The sequence below is a fragment of the Leishmania donovani genome, chromosome 31 (genome assembly GCF_000227135.1).
Source record: "Leishmania donovani BPK282A1 complete genome, chromosome 31".
Taxonomy (NCBI): domain Eukaryota; phylum Euglenozoa; class Kinetoplastea; order Trypanosomatida; family Trypanosomatidae; genus Leishmania; species Leishmania donovani.
In genome coordinates, this window is record NC_018258.1 from 602,029 (window position 1) to 619,956 (window position 17,928).

The window sequence follows — 17,928 nt, forward strand, 5'->3', positions numbered from 1 at the left end:
AACGCGAATAAGCGCACGGCATCAGAAGAAGCGCCGGCATAGGGCAGGCCCTGTGATCAGAGAATAGGCATTGAGCGACAGAAAGCCGGCACGCCGTCCATTTACACCGGCGCTGCCCCCTGTACAGCAGCCACCTCACGTCATATGTGAAATGGGGCACGTGGCGTCTTGGCGCACGTGCATCCTCGGGTGCGTGCTGCGTTCGGATACCGATTTGCCAAGCTCCCGATGCTGGTGCGTCCAGCTCCGACTCTCGGAGTACTGTGATCGGCTGCGCTAGTATTTACCCACATGAATCCCTGTGCAGAGCACAAGATAGGCAGGCACACACTCTTGCAAGAGCGAGAGAAGAGCCAACAACAACAATCAAAAAAAAAACAAAGGGCAGAGCGAAAATGGCAAGCATGCACAAACGCAAGAAAAAAAAAACAGAAAGGTGTGGGGGGCTGGGCTGCACTCCACGCAGATGATCCGCCGCGGACGAAGATCAGAAGCGCTTCGCTGTTTGTCGGCTTTTGTGTTGGTGCCGTTTGGATGCAACAAAAGTGAAATAAAATGACGATGGCGGTGATGTCTAAGATGGGGTTCGAATAACGAAACAACGTAAAGGTACAGACAAAAAGAAAAAAAGGGGTGTGAGATGGAAGCGTCGCAAGGTCGTCGTCTGTTCGGCTGTGCGGCAAGTGCCACGTGAAGCAGGGGGCACGGCGACGCACGTCCTTCATGGAATCACGGGCGCGTGCAGTACCAAAACTAAACCGTCAGTGGCTTCAAGAATCGATTCCGAGCAGTTCTAAAGCGCCACCAGAGGTATTTACCTCGACACACGGGTAAAGAGAGGGCGACAGAGACACCTCCGTAAACGCAACACCGCACTCGACGCCGTTCCATGAATAGCTGATCGACCGCACATCTGTGCGGAGGGTGCAGGCGATTTCGTCACCGGCCCGCGCGACGCACTCTGGCCTCGGCAGAGCGCGTGTGTGCACGGGTGAGGAGGTCGTACGCGCATCCGTGAGAGGAGCCTCTACGCCGTGTGTAAAGGTTACAGAGGCGCCCCGGTCACGCCTTGGCCCCGCCCCGCCGCCGCAGCGTCGCCCTGCCGCCGCCGCCGCTGCCGCTAACCAGCCCTCATACGTCGCATCACAAATATCCTGAGCAGGGCAGAAGAGGCCACCGTTGCGCAGGCTGAGGTAGTAGCAGCCCCTGTAGCGCAGTGCGTTTCGCTTGGCGCCGAAACTCTCCATCGGGATGTAGCGGTCCGCAAACCCGATGAGGATGTCGCCGCCGCCGCCACTTTCGCAATCGCTGAGAACGCGAACGATGAAGCGGAAGATGTGCTTGAGGTGGTAGTGCCCCTTCGCCAACATGTGGGAAGCGTAAATTGTGTGGCTCACCGAGCCGATGGCGGCGCAGCACACATCCAGATCCGAAGCCTCGTTCGCCGCGGCGGAAAACACGGGGCGCTGCACGCGGTGCCCACGTTTGCTCAGCAAAAGCCGCCCAGCACTGCTGCTGAATTGCAGTTCCACCGTAGCACACAGTCCCGTCCCATTGCCGCTGCTGCCGGCACCTCGAGTGGAGTAGTACACCGAGGTAGCAGGGAGCTCAGAGAGCGCTGAGATGACGCTCGCGCTGCTATCGCTGCGGTAGGGCTGGACTGCAGAGGTAGACGTCGACAGCACCATAGACCGAGGAGAGAGCCCTCGATACGTCGACTGAGCATCGCCTCTACTGCGCGCGCCCGGTGACAGCTGAAGTGCTTCAGATGGCAACGATCGGCTCCGCTGCTGCGGCTCCGCGTGCTGGTGTGAGTTCGCCGTGGCATGTCCGCGGACGTTGATGGAATCAACTCCAGCAGAGCGAGGCGGGCTCTCCGGGCAGGTGAGTATGGTGGGGTCAAAGTAGCGAGCGTCTAGCGCGTGCGTGGCCTGGGGCGAGCGCGCGCGCCCCGGCGAGCGTGCGCGCCCCGGCGCGCCACAGGTGCCGGGACTTTGTTGCAGGGCTACAGGCATCCACGGCGGTTGCGGAGGGTCTCGTGGTCGATCATGCGTGCTTCCCACTGGCAGGTTCGTCGATGACGCACCAGCGACAGCACAAGCTCCCCCTCGCTCCACCGAATGCCAGGATTTTTGCTCAAGGTGATCGATGGCGGATATCTTGGAGTAGAGGGACAGAACGTCCAACTCAAGCTGCTCGCGAGCTTGCCGCTCCTGATCCAGTGCCGCAATCGCCCACGCGGTGGAAGTCGCCCCTGTTACAGGGGCCGGTCTGTTTGCGGAGAGGAGAGCGTCGGAAAGATTGCGGGACACGCTGGCGGTGCGCTTCGCTTCCAAGGGAGACACTGCACGAATCACCGTTTCCGTGTCTCTCGTTGTGGTGTGCTGCTCTATATATGTGCCCGGCTGTCGGCGCATCAACCTGCGTGCCTCAGCGATCGCGTTCTTCTCAGTGTCGGGCTTCGCCGCCACCTTACGCTCCTCGCAGATGCGCTCGTACTCTTCTGCCAGCACCGCAAGCTCCCGCAAGGCTTCGTCCAGCTTTTTGGTGATCTGCTTTGTTTTTTTCTTGTAGTGATCAGCCTGCTGCCTCGATGCGTCGGCAGCGGCGGCCTTTGCGGCCGCCTCCTCCTGCGCAGCTCGCTTCTCCTTTTCCAGGTCAGAACAGCGCTGCTGCTCGCCACCAAGTTGACTGCGAAGAGCCTTGGATGCTTCCTGATGCCCTTGCGCGGAATCTGCGGCGGCGCGCAGCTCGGCCTTCACTGAGCGCAGCTCTGTCCGAACTTTCTCCAGCGCCCCAGTCAGCTCCATTTTCTGGGCCGCCAGCGCGGTCGCCGCCTTTTCTTCAGCTTCGGAAGCGCGGGACTTCAGATCTCGAATCTGCCGCACGCATGCATCTCGGTCATCCTCAGCTTCTTGGAGTGCGGACTGTAGCGTGGTCGCCTCCTCCGTCCGCTCCCGTGCGCGCTGCCGCAGCTCACTACACTCGGCTGTCACACTCGCCAGCTGCTCTTTCATGGAAGCTATCGTATCCTTGAAAATGGCAGTGGCCGCTGTCGTAGAGGCAGGAGAGCCCGCCGCCTGCAACGCGATCCCCTTGGCGGCCTCTGCTGTTTCAGCGCGGCGCCGGACAGCAGCCAACTCTATCTCGAGCCGCTTGATGCGGCGCTCAGCATGTTCGTACATGCGCTTGTGCTCCCCCACCTGGGTTTGTGCCGCTGTTAACTCCTCCCGCAGGTGCGCCATCGCTTCCTTCTCAGGGGTGGCAAGCGTCACGGCCTGGCGGGGCGACCGCACTGAAAGCAACTGCTCCTCGCTCACTCCCTTGCCCGGTGCTGCACCTGTTCGCAGAGTGGCTGCAGCGGCATCCTTGCGCGCGGGCTTCCTTTCAGCTTTCTCGCGTGCCTTGAGCGTTTTGTTCTCTTCCAGGAGCGCACCCAACCTTTCGCGCTGATCACGCACCGTCGTCTCCTGCGTAGAAAGTTGCTGCCGAAGATGCAGCACCTCCTTCTTCAGTGACGCGATCGTCTCCGCTGCTTCTGCGGCTGCAGCTGCAGAAGCGTCGCGCTGCTGCTCGGCTGTCTTCGCAAGACCAGCAGCAGCGGCAGCAGCAGAAACCTTCTCTTCCAACTGCCGAATCGTGTCCTTCATGAGCTTCTTCTCACTCTCTAAGCTCGACACCTTCGCCTGCAGCATGGAATCGAAGGAAGCCGAGGACGGCGCCGCAGACCTTGGAGTCATGACGGGGGTGGTGGTAACGCTCGTTGCGCGCGACGATGCAGTGGCTAGCTTCTCCTTCTGCTTTTCTAGCTCTCGCTGCAACTTATCCTGTACCTGCTCCGCCAAGCGCAGCGCTGCCTGGGCCTGCCGCAGCTCCCTCTGCAGTTCTTGCCTCTGGGCCAGGGTGTCCTTCTTGTGCGCCGCAAAAGCCGACTTCTCGCTCTCCAACTTGCCCTGCAAATCTTCGGTTTTCTTCTGCGCCTTCGCGGCGGCCTGCGTAGCCTTTTCCACGTCACGTGTGAGCCGAGTGAGGTCCCGCTCCTTGTCCTTGAGCACCTGTCGGAGCTCACGCAGCTCCGCTAGGGCAGCGGCCTCCGCCGATTTGGCATCAGCCGTGCTACCAGCAGAAGCGCCAGCATTCAAGCTGCCTGTAGAGGTGCGTGTCGTAGACAGACCAGAGGCCGCTGCAAGGCGACCTCTAAGAGCTGCCACTGTGGCAGAGGCGCCACCAGAGTCGGTGCGGCGTGGCGCAGTCGATGCTCCCTGGGTGCCATACGTCTCTGTCTCCTTGCTGCCTGCTGTTGCTGCCGTGTGGGCGATGTCCACCTTCCTTTTGGGTGCGGCTGGGCTGCCCTCCTCGTTATCATCGTTGCTGCTTAGGGTGCGCGTCGATGCGGTGGTGAGCGGCGACACAGACATTGTAGGCCGAAGAGCAATGTAGCGCCTCCGAGGGGTAGCAAGAGCACCGCTCCCGTCGCACGCGTTGATGCTCGATGGCACTTCAGGCGTCGTGGTGACAGTCCCCTCGGCCGCAGCATCCTTCCCACCGTTTGTGGGAGGAAACGTCGCCCCTGCACTTGGCTTCGCTGCTGCAGGTTTCGCGGTCTCTCCGATCACCATGCAAACAGATAAGGTGGCGGGCGTCCCGCTGTCGCTCTCGCCGCCACCCTTGGCCCCAGAGGACGCAGCCGCAGCGGCAGCTCCATTGACGGCTCTGCGAGGTGACACCGCTGGCCTCCTCCGCGCGTGCGTCTGATCAGGGCTTTCCAGCGGTTTCGCGGAAGAAGAAGTAGACTTGGCGCGTGTGCACGCCTTCTCTGTATCAGGCAAGGCGGAGGGCTCATCGGAGACGATATGCAGGCGTGCTCGTGCCTCCGCATCTTTCTCCAGCCGTCGCTGCAACAAAAGTGTCCTCCCGGATGGGCTCGGCGTAGACGTCAGGTCGGGGGGATCAACAGTTCGCGAGGCGGCACTGCCGGCGGCGACAGGAGCGTCACCTGAAGAAGCTGGTACTTCACCGAGTGCGCCTGATGCCGGCGTTTTCGTCGATGCCAAGGCGGTGTTCACTTCTGACGGAGAGAGAGGGCTCATAGGAGCCACTGCCGTGGCGGGGGAAGTGTCGAGCCCTTTCCTTAGTGAGCGTGATGCCGCTTGAGAGGAGGAAGTGTGCACCGGTGGCGGGGTGGGCGGCGCCACGGCGTCTTCTGAACGCCGTGCACTGGAAGACGACATTCGTCGCGCGAGTGTCAGTGAAATCGTACGAGACAGTGCAAAGACGCGAAAAAAAAGTCGATACCAACTCCGCTGTCCGCTAGAGCGGTATACGCGTCCAGTGTGCCTCAGAGGCTCTGCTCTAGGGGAGCTGTGCACAACGAGAGAGAGAGTGAAGTTCCCGCCCCACGTGCGCAAGAGAAGTGGTATGCCGCTCTACTGATATCTGTGTATATCTGTGTGTCGATTCACCAGCGCCAGGAAGATGTCGCGGAGACAGGAAAGACGAAACAAGAAGAAAACGAAAAACAGAAGAGAGCGCACGAGCGACGGCATCAGGAATTCACCGCGGCAGACACAATGACACATCGAGGAAGACGCGGAACACGATAGGTGCTCTACACTGAACACTAGAGCACCGTACACGTACACCAGCTGTGCGCGTTGGGCAGCCCAATTGGCGTTGGCCATATGACGACTGCGACTCGCGCCATGGATGCGGCGCTTGGGAGTCGCAGTAAAAACGCGGCGACAGTCTTACCTCTGCTGGACTCGCTTTTCTTGCACGATGTGTCGGTGGAGGCAACGCCCACGCCTGTTAGCACTCGAAAGGCTGAGGAGGTGTGCACGAATGCAATATAGAAAAAAAAAGGTGGCGAGAAGCGCACAAGCAACCAGCAACTCGATAAAGCACGACGAACGGGTCGCCGATCAACAGCACGGGAGTCCAGTGCGAAATGCTGATACGCCATCACTACTGCGTTGAACACGTACCTCAGCGTCGTAGCCTCCATTTCCATCCGTGAGCGCTGCAGCGGCAGTCAGCGTGGGTTGGACGCTTAGCCAAATTTTCGCATGCCTCTGTCTTCAGCGACGCTCGAGCGGCATGCCTCCGGCGGTGGTGTGCTCTCATGAACCTCGCTCTCCGGCCCGTGCTACGGAAGCGCAGATGACACGTAGTCAACGTTGCAGAGCAGGTGGCAGGGCAGGTCGGCCACTGGATTGAGGAGGAAAGAGAAGAGCGCGGCACCAGTGGCGATGCGGACGCCAAGACGGACACCTTACGCGGCGCATTCAGAGCAGCACCGAACGGCGTGCCTGTAGGAGAGGGCGGGCTGTGCAGAACGCCGTCTTCATCCTATCCTGGCGCTGCTCCGTTAAATGTGTGCGTATGCTTCGAACTTTCTAAAGTCGCTTAGCGACGTGCCAAATCGCGCCACTTACTTCGCGCTCAAGTCAGGCTTAGTGTGTGATGCGGCTGCTGTAACGCCAGAGGACCCGCGCCTTTTTGGAGCAGCCTCGGTCCGACGTGGACGAGCAGGAGGTGACTCGGTAGTGCACGTATATCTAGCTGAGAGGTGCAGCAGAACGGAAGGAGCAACACGTTCGCCTTGCACAATCGCCTCCGTATCCGCATCGCCCTCCCAGCACGGCTCAGACTGCAACACCTCTCGGTCGCCCTCGCTCACAGAAGCTGAGGTGCGTGGCTGGATGCGCTGTACAGCATCCGAGCCGTCAAAGAGACGCTTTCCCGCTGGCGTGCACTCTTGCTTCGAACGCTGCAAAACACACGCTGCGGCACCCCCACGCGCTGTTCTTTCGGTCGGCAGATGCGGGGCGGCCGCAGATGTGTTACTAAAGCACGATAAGAATTCATCATCGCCGCCGACGGAGGACCGAGAGCGCTGGGAGCTCCGCCTCGGCCTCTCCAGCGGTATCTGGGGGAAGTGGTCTTGAGGCAGCGCGGCCGACGTGGCGTGCTGCGCCACATCACGGTGGTTTTGCACGTGCTGCAGCCACCGATCTGCTACGGAAGAGGACCGTGAGCGGGCAGCGCCTGTGCGGTCACTGTCAACAAGAGAAGCCCCTACAGATGGAGACGGCGCCTCGCGCCCAGCGGCCTTCCCCTCTCCCCGGACGGCGGCCCCATTCGATTCCTTCCCCTCTGCACCGTCGCGGAAGGAGGAGTAGAAGGGTGAGGAGGTGCGCCGAAGGTGGCAGCACTCCAGCGCCGCCATACAACTCACCAGCACACGATCGAGCGCCTCGAGTTCCTCTGTCTGCTTGAATTGCTGCACCTGGTGCTCCTGCGGGCTCGGTGACGCGGTGGGTGAGTTGCGCCGAACCGCGGGCTCCCCTTGCTGCCTGGCGCAGCGAATAATGGACTCCAGCTGCTGCACAATCGACTCTAACAGATCCAGCAGAGATGCTGTGGGCTCCCTATGTCCAGTGAAAACCGACATCAGTGAGCCACCCATGAAACTGAGCGGCGCAGTCGCCACGTCGTGGCCGCCCGCCTGCAGTTTCTCTCGCTCATCATCCGACATTTGCAGGAAGGAGTCGGTCGGCGGAACGGGAAAGTAGGGCTTCGATCGGCGGCGGCGATGATGGCCGGCCGGAGCACGTCTGCTCTTCGGCTGATCGGCGGTGGCCTGTTGCATCGACTGCAGCTGTTCTACAGTGGAGTTGGCCACGCGCAGTCTTTCCGTCAACTCCTTCTGCACATTCTCGAGCTCCGCGATGCGGCGCAGCAGAGCGTCGTAACTGCTCGCGGTGCTGCTCGGCTGGCTGCCTTCGCGGTGGTCAAAGAAAGGCGCGCTCATCCGACGGCGCTCCTCTCGAAGCTGCGACACCTCTTCGCGCGCGCGGCCCAGCAGGCGCGTCGCGTCGGTGCTCTCGCGCTCTCGAACGTTGATGGCGTGCTCCAGCTGGGTATTCGCCTGTTTCAGTGCGGTGATTTGCTGCGACAGGTCGAGCACCGTGGTCAAGTGCTTCTCATGTTCGCGGTGAGACTGTGACTTGAGGCGATCGAGCTCCTCCTGCACAGATCGTGCCTCGGCCGCGTACTGACGAACGAGAGCCGCGCTCTGCTGTTGTTCGATCTCTTTCGCGGTGGCGCTCTCCGACGAGCGCCGCTGAGCCACCTCTGTGACACGCTCCAGCTGCAGCTGCAGGCTGCGGATCTCGACGTGGCATTCACTGAGGGCTTTTTCGTTGCGCGCGCGCAGCTGCGCCACCTCGCTGCTGTCGCACTCTAGCCGAGTCTTCAACTCCGCCAGCTCCTCTCCCATTGTCACACAACGTTGCTTGAGCTCCTCGTTGCGCCCTCGCAGAAGCTGCGCCTCGTCTTCGGCACGCTGCCGCCTCTGCTCCAAGAGCGCCGTCGCCTCTTGCACCGCTGCCGCGAACTCTTCTTCCAGCTGCCGGCAGCGCGCCCGCAGCTCATGCACGGTGCGCAGCACGCCCTCCTGGTCGTTCTCGCGGTCAAACAGGTCGAGGGTAGTTAGCCCGATTTTCTCCTGTAGCTGGTGCACAAACTGTCGCTGCGCCTCCAGCTCTGCCTGTCGCTGATCTGCCAAGGCCTTTACCTCTTCGAGGTTCTTCGAAGCGAGTTCGGAGGACAGCCGCTCCGCGTCCTGGGCAGCCGCGAGCTGGCGCTCGAGAAGGTGAACTTGCGCTTCCAGCTCCTGAACATGGATGGCGCGCTCGTGCAGCTGCACATCCTTCGCCTCCAGGACACTCGTCGCCTCCTGCAGCGCTTCTTGGGCTTTGCTGATATCCTCCTCCGCCTTATCGAGCCGTTTCAGCGTCACCTCCGTCGCTTTCTCGGCCTCGGCACGCTTGCGCTGCTCAGCGTAGAGGCTCTCCTGTGCCTGGCGCACAAACTCCTTGCGCACCCGCGCGCGTGCCCGCTCCTCCCTCTCCTTCAGCTTGTCATAGAAGACGTCGCTGATGTATGCGTTGCTCGGCGAGATGCCAAGACTTTGGCGCCCCTTAAAGTCGCCACTCTGCTCTGCGCTCGGTAGCCCACCACCCGTGCGTGGAGTGTGGGAGGGGCTCATAGTGGCCTGCGCCAGGAGGTCCTCGCGGTCCTGCTCCGCCTTCAATCGCTCGGCTCTCTCCTGCTCGAGCTGCCGTTTCAGCAACTCCAGCTCGCACTTGTGCCTCTCCTCCGCGGTGTTTGCGGCACGCCGCGTCCCTATCAGCTCCTTTTCAAGCTGTTGGTAGAGATGACGCAGCTCTTCCTCCGTTGCGGTGCTCTGCTGCAGCTCGTGCGACCAGCGGTCCGCGTATGCCTCGGTGGCGGACGCCTGCTCCTGGGCTATTCGTGGCACTGCTTCAGCGATAGCCAGCGTCAGCTCGCTGGCCTCTGAGGAAGCAGGGATCGCAGCAGCATCACTCGCGTCACGCGGTTTACTGCAACAGTGTACCTCGCCTCGTCTACGGCTCACGGCCCCTAACGAAGTCTGCGACCACCGCGCAGAGTCCTCTCCGTCCTTCAGCTTAATGGGATGCCAAACCCGCTCCTCGGCGTCGCTGCGACCTCGCACGGACAGCTCGCCATGCGAGGGAGCCGCACTCCCAGGCAGACCAGAGCGGAAGGACCGCTCTTCGACCGAGGCCAGCGGTCGTGCCTCGGACGTCGTTGAGGTGTTTTGCTCGGACGAGCTCCGCCTGCCGTCTCGTTTGCGGTCGCGCGAGAGCTGAATGACGACCGGGAGACTACTCGTTGACGCCTCCGCATCAGTTGTGGAAGCCCCGTCGGCAGCCGGCGAATGACTCTGGAGGCTGCGGTCGGAGGCGTCTGCCCTCCGTGAGTTCCGCCACCGAGTATAGGAGGAAGAAGAGTTAGCTGCCGATGTGGAGCGCCAATTTTTCGGAGCTCCGTTGCCGCCAGGTGTGTTGTCGGCAACGTTAGGCGGCGTCACTAAATCTGCAGGATGCGACATGGCGGCAGCTCAATCTGCGCTTGGATGTGTATGCCGTCGACCACTTTTGTTGGTGACGCACTAAAGAAGTGGAAAGAAAACAGAGTCAAAGTGGCCGCGCTGATGGCAGCCGAAAAGCGCTGGCGAGGCAAGCGGCGGCACACCAGCGCGCACGGGTACTTCGCGCGAGGGCGTCCCTAGGATCTGGCCGGTCACTGCAGCCAAGCAGAGAACGGAGGGAGTGCGGCAGCTCACAAGTAGCGCACTTGTGAAGGTGTGGGGGACCTCAATGCGTGCGCCCAATCTTTCAAACGAGCAATAAGAACAAAAAGTTAGTAATAACAACTCTTTTTTGTTGCCGAGCCGCTTCTGGTAATCGACGCTTCAAGAAGGCTGCGCACTGGAATGTGCCCATCAAGAGACATCTAAAGAGGAAGGGGCGAGGAGACGCAGTGGAAGAGCGAGAGCGACACCGGTAGGTGAGGGCCCATGCAAGGAGTGCACGAGAGCGCTCAGAGAGCAAGAGAGACAGAGAGGAATGCGCGTACGTAAAGACGCAGCACCTCCGTCTCGTGCTGCCGCTCGACCCCTCGCTGTGGAGTTCGTGCAAGCCAAGCAGCAGAGGGAGCCAGGAGGAGGCGAGGGATAACGGCGCCTGTTTTCTTGGGTGGTGACGATATGGCGTTCTCAGCAAAGACGAGACGGAAACACGGAGGAGGGGCACGCGCAGGGCCGACACACACTCAAAAGCAGCGAGCGAATCTCAGCCGACCGAAACGGAAAACAAACACAGCCCACCGTCGTCTTACATCTTTTTGTGATGCGTCGCGCCCTCGGCTCAGAACCTCCGAGCTGACCCAATCGTGCCGCAGCCTCGCGGCACCCGAGCACACCTGCAGATAGCTCATTCTCTGGCAATGCCCAGGGAGGCGAGCCATTCGCGGGTCGAGAGAATCATCATCGTAGCGTTGCCTTGAGCCTCTGCTGTGTAGACACTCAGGATTGGCCACTGGCCCCATGCAGCATCCATCGTGACCAGTCCTGCAGTCAGTACCAAGAACACCACTGCGGTGCGGATAAGCGCCCGTAGAAGACTTCCCACGAGGACACGCGGCGCGTAGTAGAGCACGGCGAGAGTCACTCTCAGGAAAGCACTGTTACCAGCGGCACAGAGAATAGATGTGTGCAGCGAGTGGCTCGGCAGTTGGACCAGCAACGGACGACAGTAGAGCGACACCTGCACGGGAGAAGCAGACGGAGGCGGCAACGCCTTGTCCAAAGAGCCTGCAGTCGCCGGTGGTGCCTTGCGGCCATTCACACACGTCGACCTCTGATTCGAACATACCGGGAGTGTACTCGACTGGTCACATGAAAGCCACACCCTTTCTGTCTCCGAGTAGTTGAACATGTGCGTGACAGAGATGCTGAGGGCCATGGTCGGTGCACGCACTGGCGGCGCATCGGACTTCGCGGCCGTGCTATGTCTTTCTATGCGTTCTGAAGCGGCGGAGTGGTGTACTGCGTCGGCCTCTTCTTCCGTCTTCTCTCGTCTACGGACCAACTCCGAGGGACGCTGCCGCGTTGGGAGAGGGGCCACCTCCGGGGATAAGCTTTCCCGCACCCTTGATGCTGCCATGTTAGAAGGCGACCGCACACGGCCCCCCTGCTCGCAGGCAGACTTTGTGGCATCGGCCGTGGTTGCAGAGGCTCTCCGGTTCGCCCGCAAGTTCTCCGCGGACTGGCGGCGACCAGAGAAAAACCGCGGCTTTGGCTCTCCTGTAGTGGCAAGTGCGCTGCCCACCGTCGCCAAAGGCACGGCGTGGACGGCGATAGCCGCCATTGTCGGCTCCGTCGGTGCAGGCAGCTCTGCACCCTCCGCGTCGCGGTGGCAGGGTTCGTCGTCACTGTTCCGTACATTCGCGTCCTCGTCCAGCACCAGCACCGGTGGCATGAATGTGTGATCGAAGCCCGTTGCCGAAGCGTGGTCACCGCACCGGTGGGCACGCATGTCGTCCGTCGCTCCAACTGTGGGGCGCTGTGGCGAGAGCGGCGACGACGTCGTCGATGAGGGCCGGTGATCGAGAGCCCCCTGCATGGACTCTTTCGGGCTGATTGTCGTCCCATGCGCTGGCGGGACCTCGGAGGCCTGTGTGGCGGAAATGAAGTCACTGTAGGTGCCCAAATTGCGGTTATAGGCCGCTCTACTGCCGGCTGCAGAATGAGCAACCGACACTGCTGGCACGTATCGAGCGTCAGCGGAAGGCACTGGATTAGCGTCGCCCATGCTGTAGCCGAACGACTGCGACGCCGCAGTCATGTCAGGGCCGCCCCGTCTTGCGATACCAAGGGTATCTGTGGTGGTAAGTTTTGGCGAGGCTCGCTCAAGCAAGCCGGCCTCCTTCGTGGCTGCCGCCGATACAGCGGCACCATCACCGCGCAGTGGTGATGCACGGAGCGTATCCGCAGGCGACTCGCCAACGGCGTGGTCGTACCCCACACTGTAGGCAGCGCGAGCCACCGGCGTCGCACGCCGGAACGTATTTGACGCCGCCGGTGCAGCCGCGGTAGCGGATGAAGACATCGCGGCAGCAAACATCGCAGCGCCAATACTCTGCTGCCCCGGCACATTGGGTTCAGCCTGTTTCCCAGTGTGAAAGCCAAATCTGTCAACGGGCTGTGCACCAGCAGTTGGTGCAGCCTTTCTCGCCTCAACGTCTAAGTGCCGCGCACAAGCGTCTTTAGGGAACATCCCTGATGCAGCCGCGCCATTTCCCGCTAGGCTGTAATCGCCCAGCTCCTCGTCGTCGTTGTCATCCGCCTCCCTACAATACTTCTCGGCGTGTGCGGGCTCAAAGTCATCACCTCCCTCACCAGCGTCCTCGGCATCCTCGTTGTCATCGGATTCCTCGTACACGCGCGCCGCGTAACCGCCCCGCGGCCCAGCACCGGTGTCGAAGCCGCCTAAGGCGAAGGTGAGAGGCAGCCGAGGTGGTGGACTCACATCGGTGCCAGCGCCTCTCTCGGCGTGGCCCTTTCCGTATGCGTCAGCACCTCCGTGCGGGTTCCAGCGTGCACTGCCGTCGTCGTGGCTCTCACTCCGGGTGTCGGGCCGAGAACCATTTTGGCTGTTGTCGGTTGAAAGGTCCACAGCGTGGCTGTCGAAGAGGACCCTCGACACGGGACCGCCCGTGTAGCGGCTCCGGTTCTTCTGTGTTTTCGAGCGCATCTGTGAGGTCTTTGAAGGAGAAGGTGAATCAGGGGAAAAGCTGGTGGTGGTCGGAGATCGCGATACGGCAGCGGCACTGCCACCAAAACTGAAGCCGGGGCCTGTCGCGCAAACTACCGAACCACGTGCGCGCAGGATGATGCGTGCCCTTGTGCCTCTTTTGTTTTTCGCTTGCTTCACCACCCACAGAACGCTGCGATCGGCGAACGCGCGTGTGTATGTGCGTATATATATATATATATGTATGTGTGTAAAGATGCACAAGCCACCACTCGCAGAGATCCACGTGGGCACAACGAGGAAGACGAATCAAGAAAACAACAAAGGCCAAGGCGCGCACAAAAAAAAAGAAAGCAAAGAAAGGCGTCTTGTTCTGTTTCCAGGTATGCGGAGAGTCTGTATGGCAGCGATGTCTACGCGTGGTTGCTGCCTATGCCGTGTCGCCGTCGCTTCCCGCGTGCACGTGGTGTTGATGAGACGTAGAAAGGGAAAAGATCGCTCCACACCATAATAAATCGGCCGTCCGTTGTGTGGCCTGGTGGTGCTTCCTCAAGAAGGAGAGACGGCTGCTCTCACTGTGTGGTCCTGCTGAATGGGCTTGGGGTGGGAGATGGGGTTAGGAGGTGAAGCTTAGAGAAGATCCAACGGAAACCACAAAACACAAAAGCGGAGTGAAGAACAACTAGAAAAGAGAGAGAAGCTCTTGAGATGTCGCGCAGGCAACCATGAAGACTCTGCGCTACACCGTCACCGTCTGAGGTGAGGCGGTGCGATGGTTTACCGTTTTTGCGGTTATTTCGAACTCCTATTACATACGATAGGGAGGAATAGCGTGCGTGGCGGGGAGTTGGTGAGCGAGTCGGCAAAGAGGCGTGGATGGCCCGCAACGGCGTGACTCCACGTTTTTCATTGCGGTGGAAGACGCCACAGATTGACCAGCAGAAGAAGGTGAACGATCAGCAGGCCGAGTCAGTACAAGAGGCGATGAGAGACAAGCAGCGACGGGCTGCCAGAAGTCTACCCAGTAGGCCTTGCCAAGGGGTCAAGCTGCATTAGCTGCTTCGCAGCACTGCAGCACGTGAGGTCCTCTGTGTTCGGCATTGGACCGCGCGCACACGCACGTGGCGACATCACCCAAGCAGACATGACAGAGTCAGAGGACAGCGACGTCTCGTGCACGAGAGAGAGAGAAGCGTTCATCAATGGAAGGTATATATATATATATATATGTCTATATACGTTTTTGTCTCCGTGAGAACGCTCCAAAGAAGTGCGCCGCAAGTGAAAGCGTCGACACCTTGAGCGGCACACGCACACACACACACACGCACACGCACACGCACACGCACACACACACACACACGCACACACACACACACACACACACGCACAGAGAGAGAGAGAAAGGGCTGATGGCATCGCCTTGCTACTTTATTCGCCATCTCCCTGCGCCAAAGGCAAGACTTCCGTCGGGTACTCACAGTGCTCTGTACTGCCGAGGGACGCGCGGGCAGCGGCGTCCTCCGCCAGCAGTGCAGAGAAGGTGCTCGCCAACGCACTACCCGTTAAACGAAGCGCTGAGCATGTGCAGCTTCTGGCTGCGGAAGATACCACACGCAGCAAGGGTGGGGGGTCTTCGACCTAAGGTGAAGCAGCTTGCGGAGGCACGGCGAGAGCCACTGACGGTGATACGGATAAATCACAGATGCGCCCTCCCTCTGCAGCAGGAGGGAGTGGACAGCGGCGCCGCTTCCATCGTCAGGAAGGAGGTGGCTTCCATCGAGGGCACGCACCGCAGTAGAGGCCAGCTCTGACGATGCACAGTGCCCAGGAAGCGCATCTGCCAGCGCGGGGCCGCGTGAGAGCTGCGGTAACGGAAGGCACTCGAATGGCAGTGGTGCGTTGGGCGAGGCGACAGACTCCCCAGCGACCAAAGCATGCGTCCGATCTACCGTTATCTGCGTCGGCGGGTTCCCTCTCTGACGAGTAACTTGAGAAACTACGAGCAGAGGCCACGCGCTGGTGTTCTTTACACCGGGATATGCTGCGTTGCTGCGTGCCCCGGTACAGACAAAAGCAGTCGGCAAAACTGGAAGCGCTTCGGGAGAACAACTCCCGCGCTGCGCGACAGAGAGCGGTCGCGGAAACGACAACGGTGACGAGGCTGTCGAGGTAGGAGTCTGCCGCCCACCATCTGTCGGTACCGCCTGGGTAGACTGAGGCGCGAGTAATGTGCTAGGGTTGTTCTCACTGCGAGCGGTGGCACGGTCATGACTAACCGACTCTGAAAGGGTCGTTACCATCACCACTTCGGAAGTTGGTTTCGCCGCGTCACTTCTCTCTCTCAAGAGTAGCCGTCATCCATGTGGATTTTCTCGCATCCCGGTTAGCCGTATCCTCAGAAAGGTCGCCAAGGTGCATTGTACCCTGCATGAAATCGACTGGAGAGATCACAGACGGCAAGCGGAAGAAACAGAAGCCGTCGCACATCCCCACAGGGCTTCGAGGAGGCTGGTTAGAGCTGCGCGGCCACGGCGGTGCAGCATTCACGCGTTTGGATAACTCATTCGCTTCATCAAAATCAGGTGCTGGGCAGAGACTGTGCAACGGAGGAGGTCTTCGCGCTGCTGCACAAAAACGCCTCACTGGGGCTCCCGTTTGAGCACATACACGTGCGCCCACATCACCTCGACTGAGCGCCAGCAGACACTAATGATGCCCTTGAAAGAAAAAAGGGGGCCGCTGCGCTTGTGTTGTGTGCGAAAGACTTGTCAGAAGTGGTCTCATGCGGCGCGCAGATGTCCCGCTGCACAGGCTATACTGCGCTCGTTTCAGACCCCCGTGCACCGCCGTCTGTTTGGTGTCGACAGACAGTCGACCGGCGACACTCCATTTTCGGCTATTGTTGTCAGGGATGTTACCGGCTTCAGGGAGCTAAGCAAGTGTGTGGACTTCTCACCAATCATGGCACCCAGCAGGCCGAGCATGCTTCTATGAGCGCCTCCCTCGGACGGCGCCGGTGGATTAGCGGCGCGCGCCTGCCAGCTCACCGCCAGACGTGCGTGTGCGGCTCTCGTGCTGCCGTGCTTATTTCGGTCGATCCTGCAGCATGGAACGATCCACTTCGAAAAGCGATCCGGTAGAGAGCGCGTGCCGCGTACACGTGAAAGGAGCACGGCAGAAGCCTCAATTCACATCCTGTCCCGATGCAACGTCCAGCGCGAGTACGCAGCGAAGTGAGTGCGAGAACGGCGGTACGGCAGAGTCGCCGCCTCTAGCCTGCAATACGCAAATGGATGATTGCGATGACAGCGGTGCTGGCAGTGGCTCAGAAGGCTTGTGGCCCCGTTGATCTGCATGACCTAATCCGACAGCTGCTCCATCACCTGTCTGCCATGCAGCGCGACGACTAAGGGCGCCGAGAGGTGCACCGCTAGGCACCCCATCAGAAGAGGAGGAACGAAAAGAGAGCAGGTCACGCCTGCGCGGTGACGGAGAGATGCAGCAAGGTCAGCAAGTGTGTCTATGCACAGACGCATCGTTGCTCGCCGCCGGTGAGCGTGCCCGCGTGCACATACGCGCCCCACTCCGCCACATCCAAAGATCAGCACAAGCGAAGAAGACGGAGAAGGGGGACGTGAAAGTTCCACAAGTGATGAGCAGAAAGTGATGCATGCATTCCGCGGAGCAGCGCCCACTTCAAAGCCGTGGGAGCTCGTAGCCTGCACTCGGTCGTCTCCTACGTCGAACACGGCCGATCAAGTGTTTTCTGGCGCGTTCGAAGACTCGCGTGTAAAGCGGCTTCCGGCAAAAACGAAGTCGCCTTCCGTACAAGGCACCGGGCAGCACCACCCAGCAGCAATGCATCCCACGAAGGGGAGGCACCGCAAGAGCCACCCCTCTATCCCCTCCCTCCGACACGACGCTCGGCACGACTTCACCCAGATAGAGAGCACAAAACCCATGTGCCCGGACGCCATTGAGAGCTGTTAAAGATGCGGTGCCGTTGAAACACACGTCATGCACCAGAACGGCACAGCGATACATACGCAAGCACGTCCTTCTTTGAAGAAGCAAATAAAAGGCACAAACGTCAACGCGACAAGCCGGGAAATCAACGGAGAAAAGAAGCGGCTGCGCCGGACACGCTGCAAATACACAACGCTGAAAGCACGAGAAGACACGAACGAGGACGACGCCCACAACAGACACATGCGCGTACACACACACGCACAGAGACACGCCACCTCGTGCACAGGAGCCTGAAGACACGAAAAGGCCCGGAAGCACAACACTGTATTTGCGCGTCTGGTAAACGCAAGCAAGCCGCAGGCCCACAGAGAGCACGCCATCTTCACAAGAGCTCAGCCCGCGCTCCGCCCGCAGGCACATTCATGCAGAAGACCAGCATCGCATCGCGTCACGTCAATGAGCACCACAATGAAACTTCCTCCGCATCCGCGTGCCCATTTCACCACGAGCACGCCAGCAGACATACGCGCACAGCCACACCTCTCTCCTGCCCCTGCCGCGCCACGGCTGCATCCGGGCCCTCTAGCGCGAGCCGTCATGCCGTCGAGGCGGGCCGTGCGTCTCACGGGCTCCTCCTGTCCCTCCTCGGCCCTCTTCCTCGCATACCCGCTGCGCCACCGGCGCAACACCGGCTCGGCCGGACCGCGCGCCTCCATCCACGCCGTCCACGTCCACGGTCCTGCTCCAGGGCGGAGGCGGTGGCGTCGGTCGCGCGGACAGCAGGGGGTCGGCTAGGCGCACGGACGCCGGG

The 17,928-nt window shown here is 60.7% G+C and overlaps 3 protein-coding genes across 3 annotated transcripts; all 3 read right to left on the reverse strand.

Annotated features, from left to right (window-relative positions):
* Positions 1-770: 770 nt before the first annotated feature.
* Positions 771-5,231, reverse strand: LDBPK_311390 (hypothetical protein, conserved; the record flags this gene model as incomplete). The annotated part of the gene is made up of 1 exon (XM_003863182.1): positions 771-5,231. The coding sequence occupies one exon, from the start codon at positions 5,229-5,231 to the stop codon at positions 771-773; it is 4,461 nt and encodes a 1,486-aa protein (XP_003863230.1).
* Positions 5,232-6,430: 1,199 nt separating this feature from the next.
* LDBPK_311400 (hypothetical protein, unknown function) lies at positions 6,431-9,052 on the reverse strand (the record flags this gene model as incomplete). The annotated part of the gene is made up of 1 exon (XM_003863183.1): positions 6,431-9,052. One exon carries the CDS (start codon positions 9,050-9,052, stop codon positions 6,431-6,433), a length of 2,622 nt encoding a protein of 873 aa, XP_003863231.1.
* A 1,771-nt stretch (positions 9,053-10,823) lies between these two features.
* Positions 10,824-13,145, reverse strand: LDBPK_311410 (hypothetical protein, unknown function; the record flags this gene model as incomplete). Its single annotated transcript, XM_003863184.1, has 1 exon — positions 10,824-13,145. The coding sequence occupies one exon, from the start codon at positions 13,143-13,145 to the stop codon at positions 10,824-10,826; it is 2,322 nt and encodes a 773-aa protein (XP_003863232.1).
* Between the last annotated feature and the right edge of the window lie 4,783 nt (positions 13,146-17,928).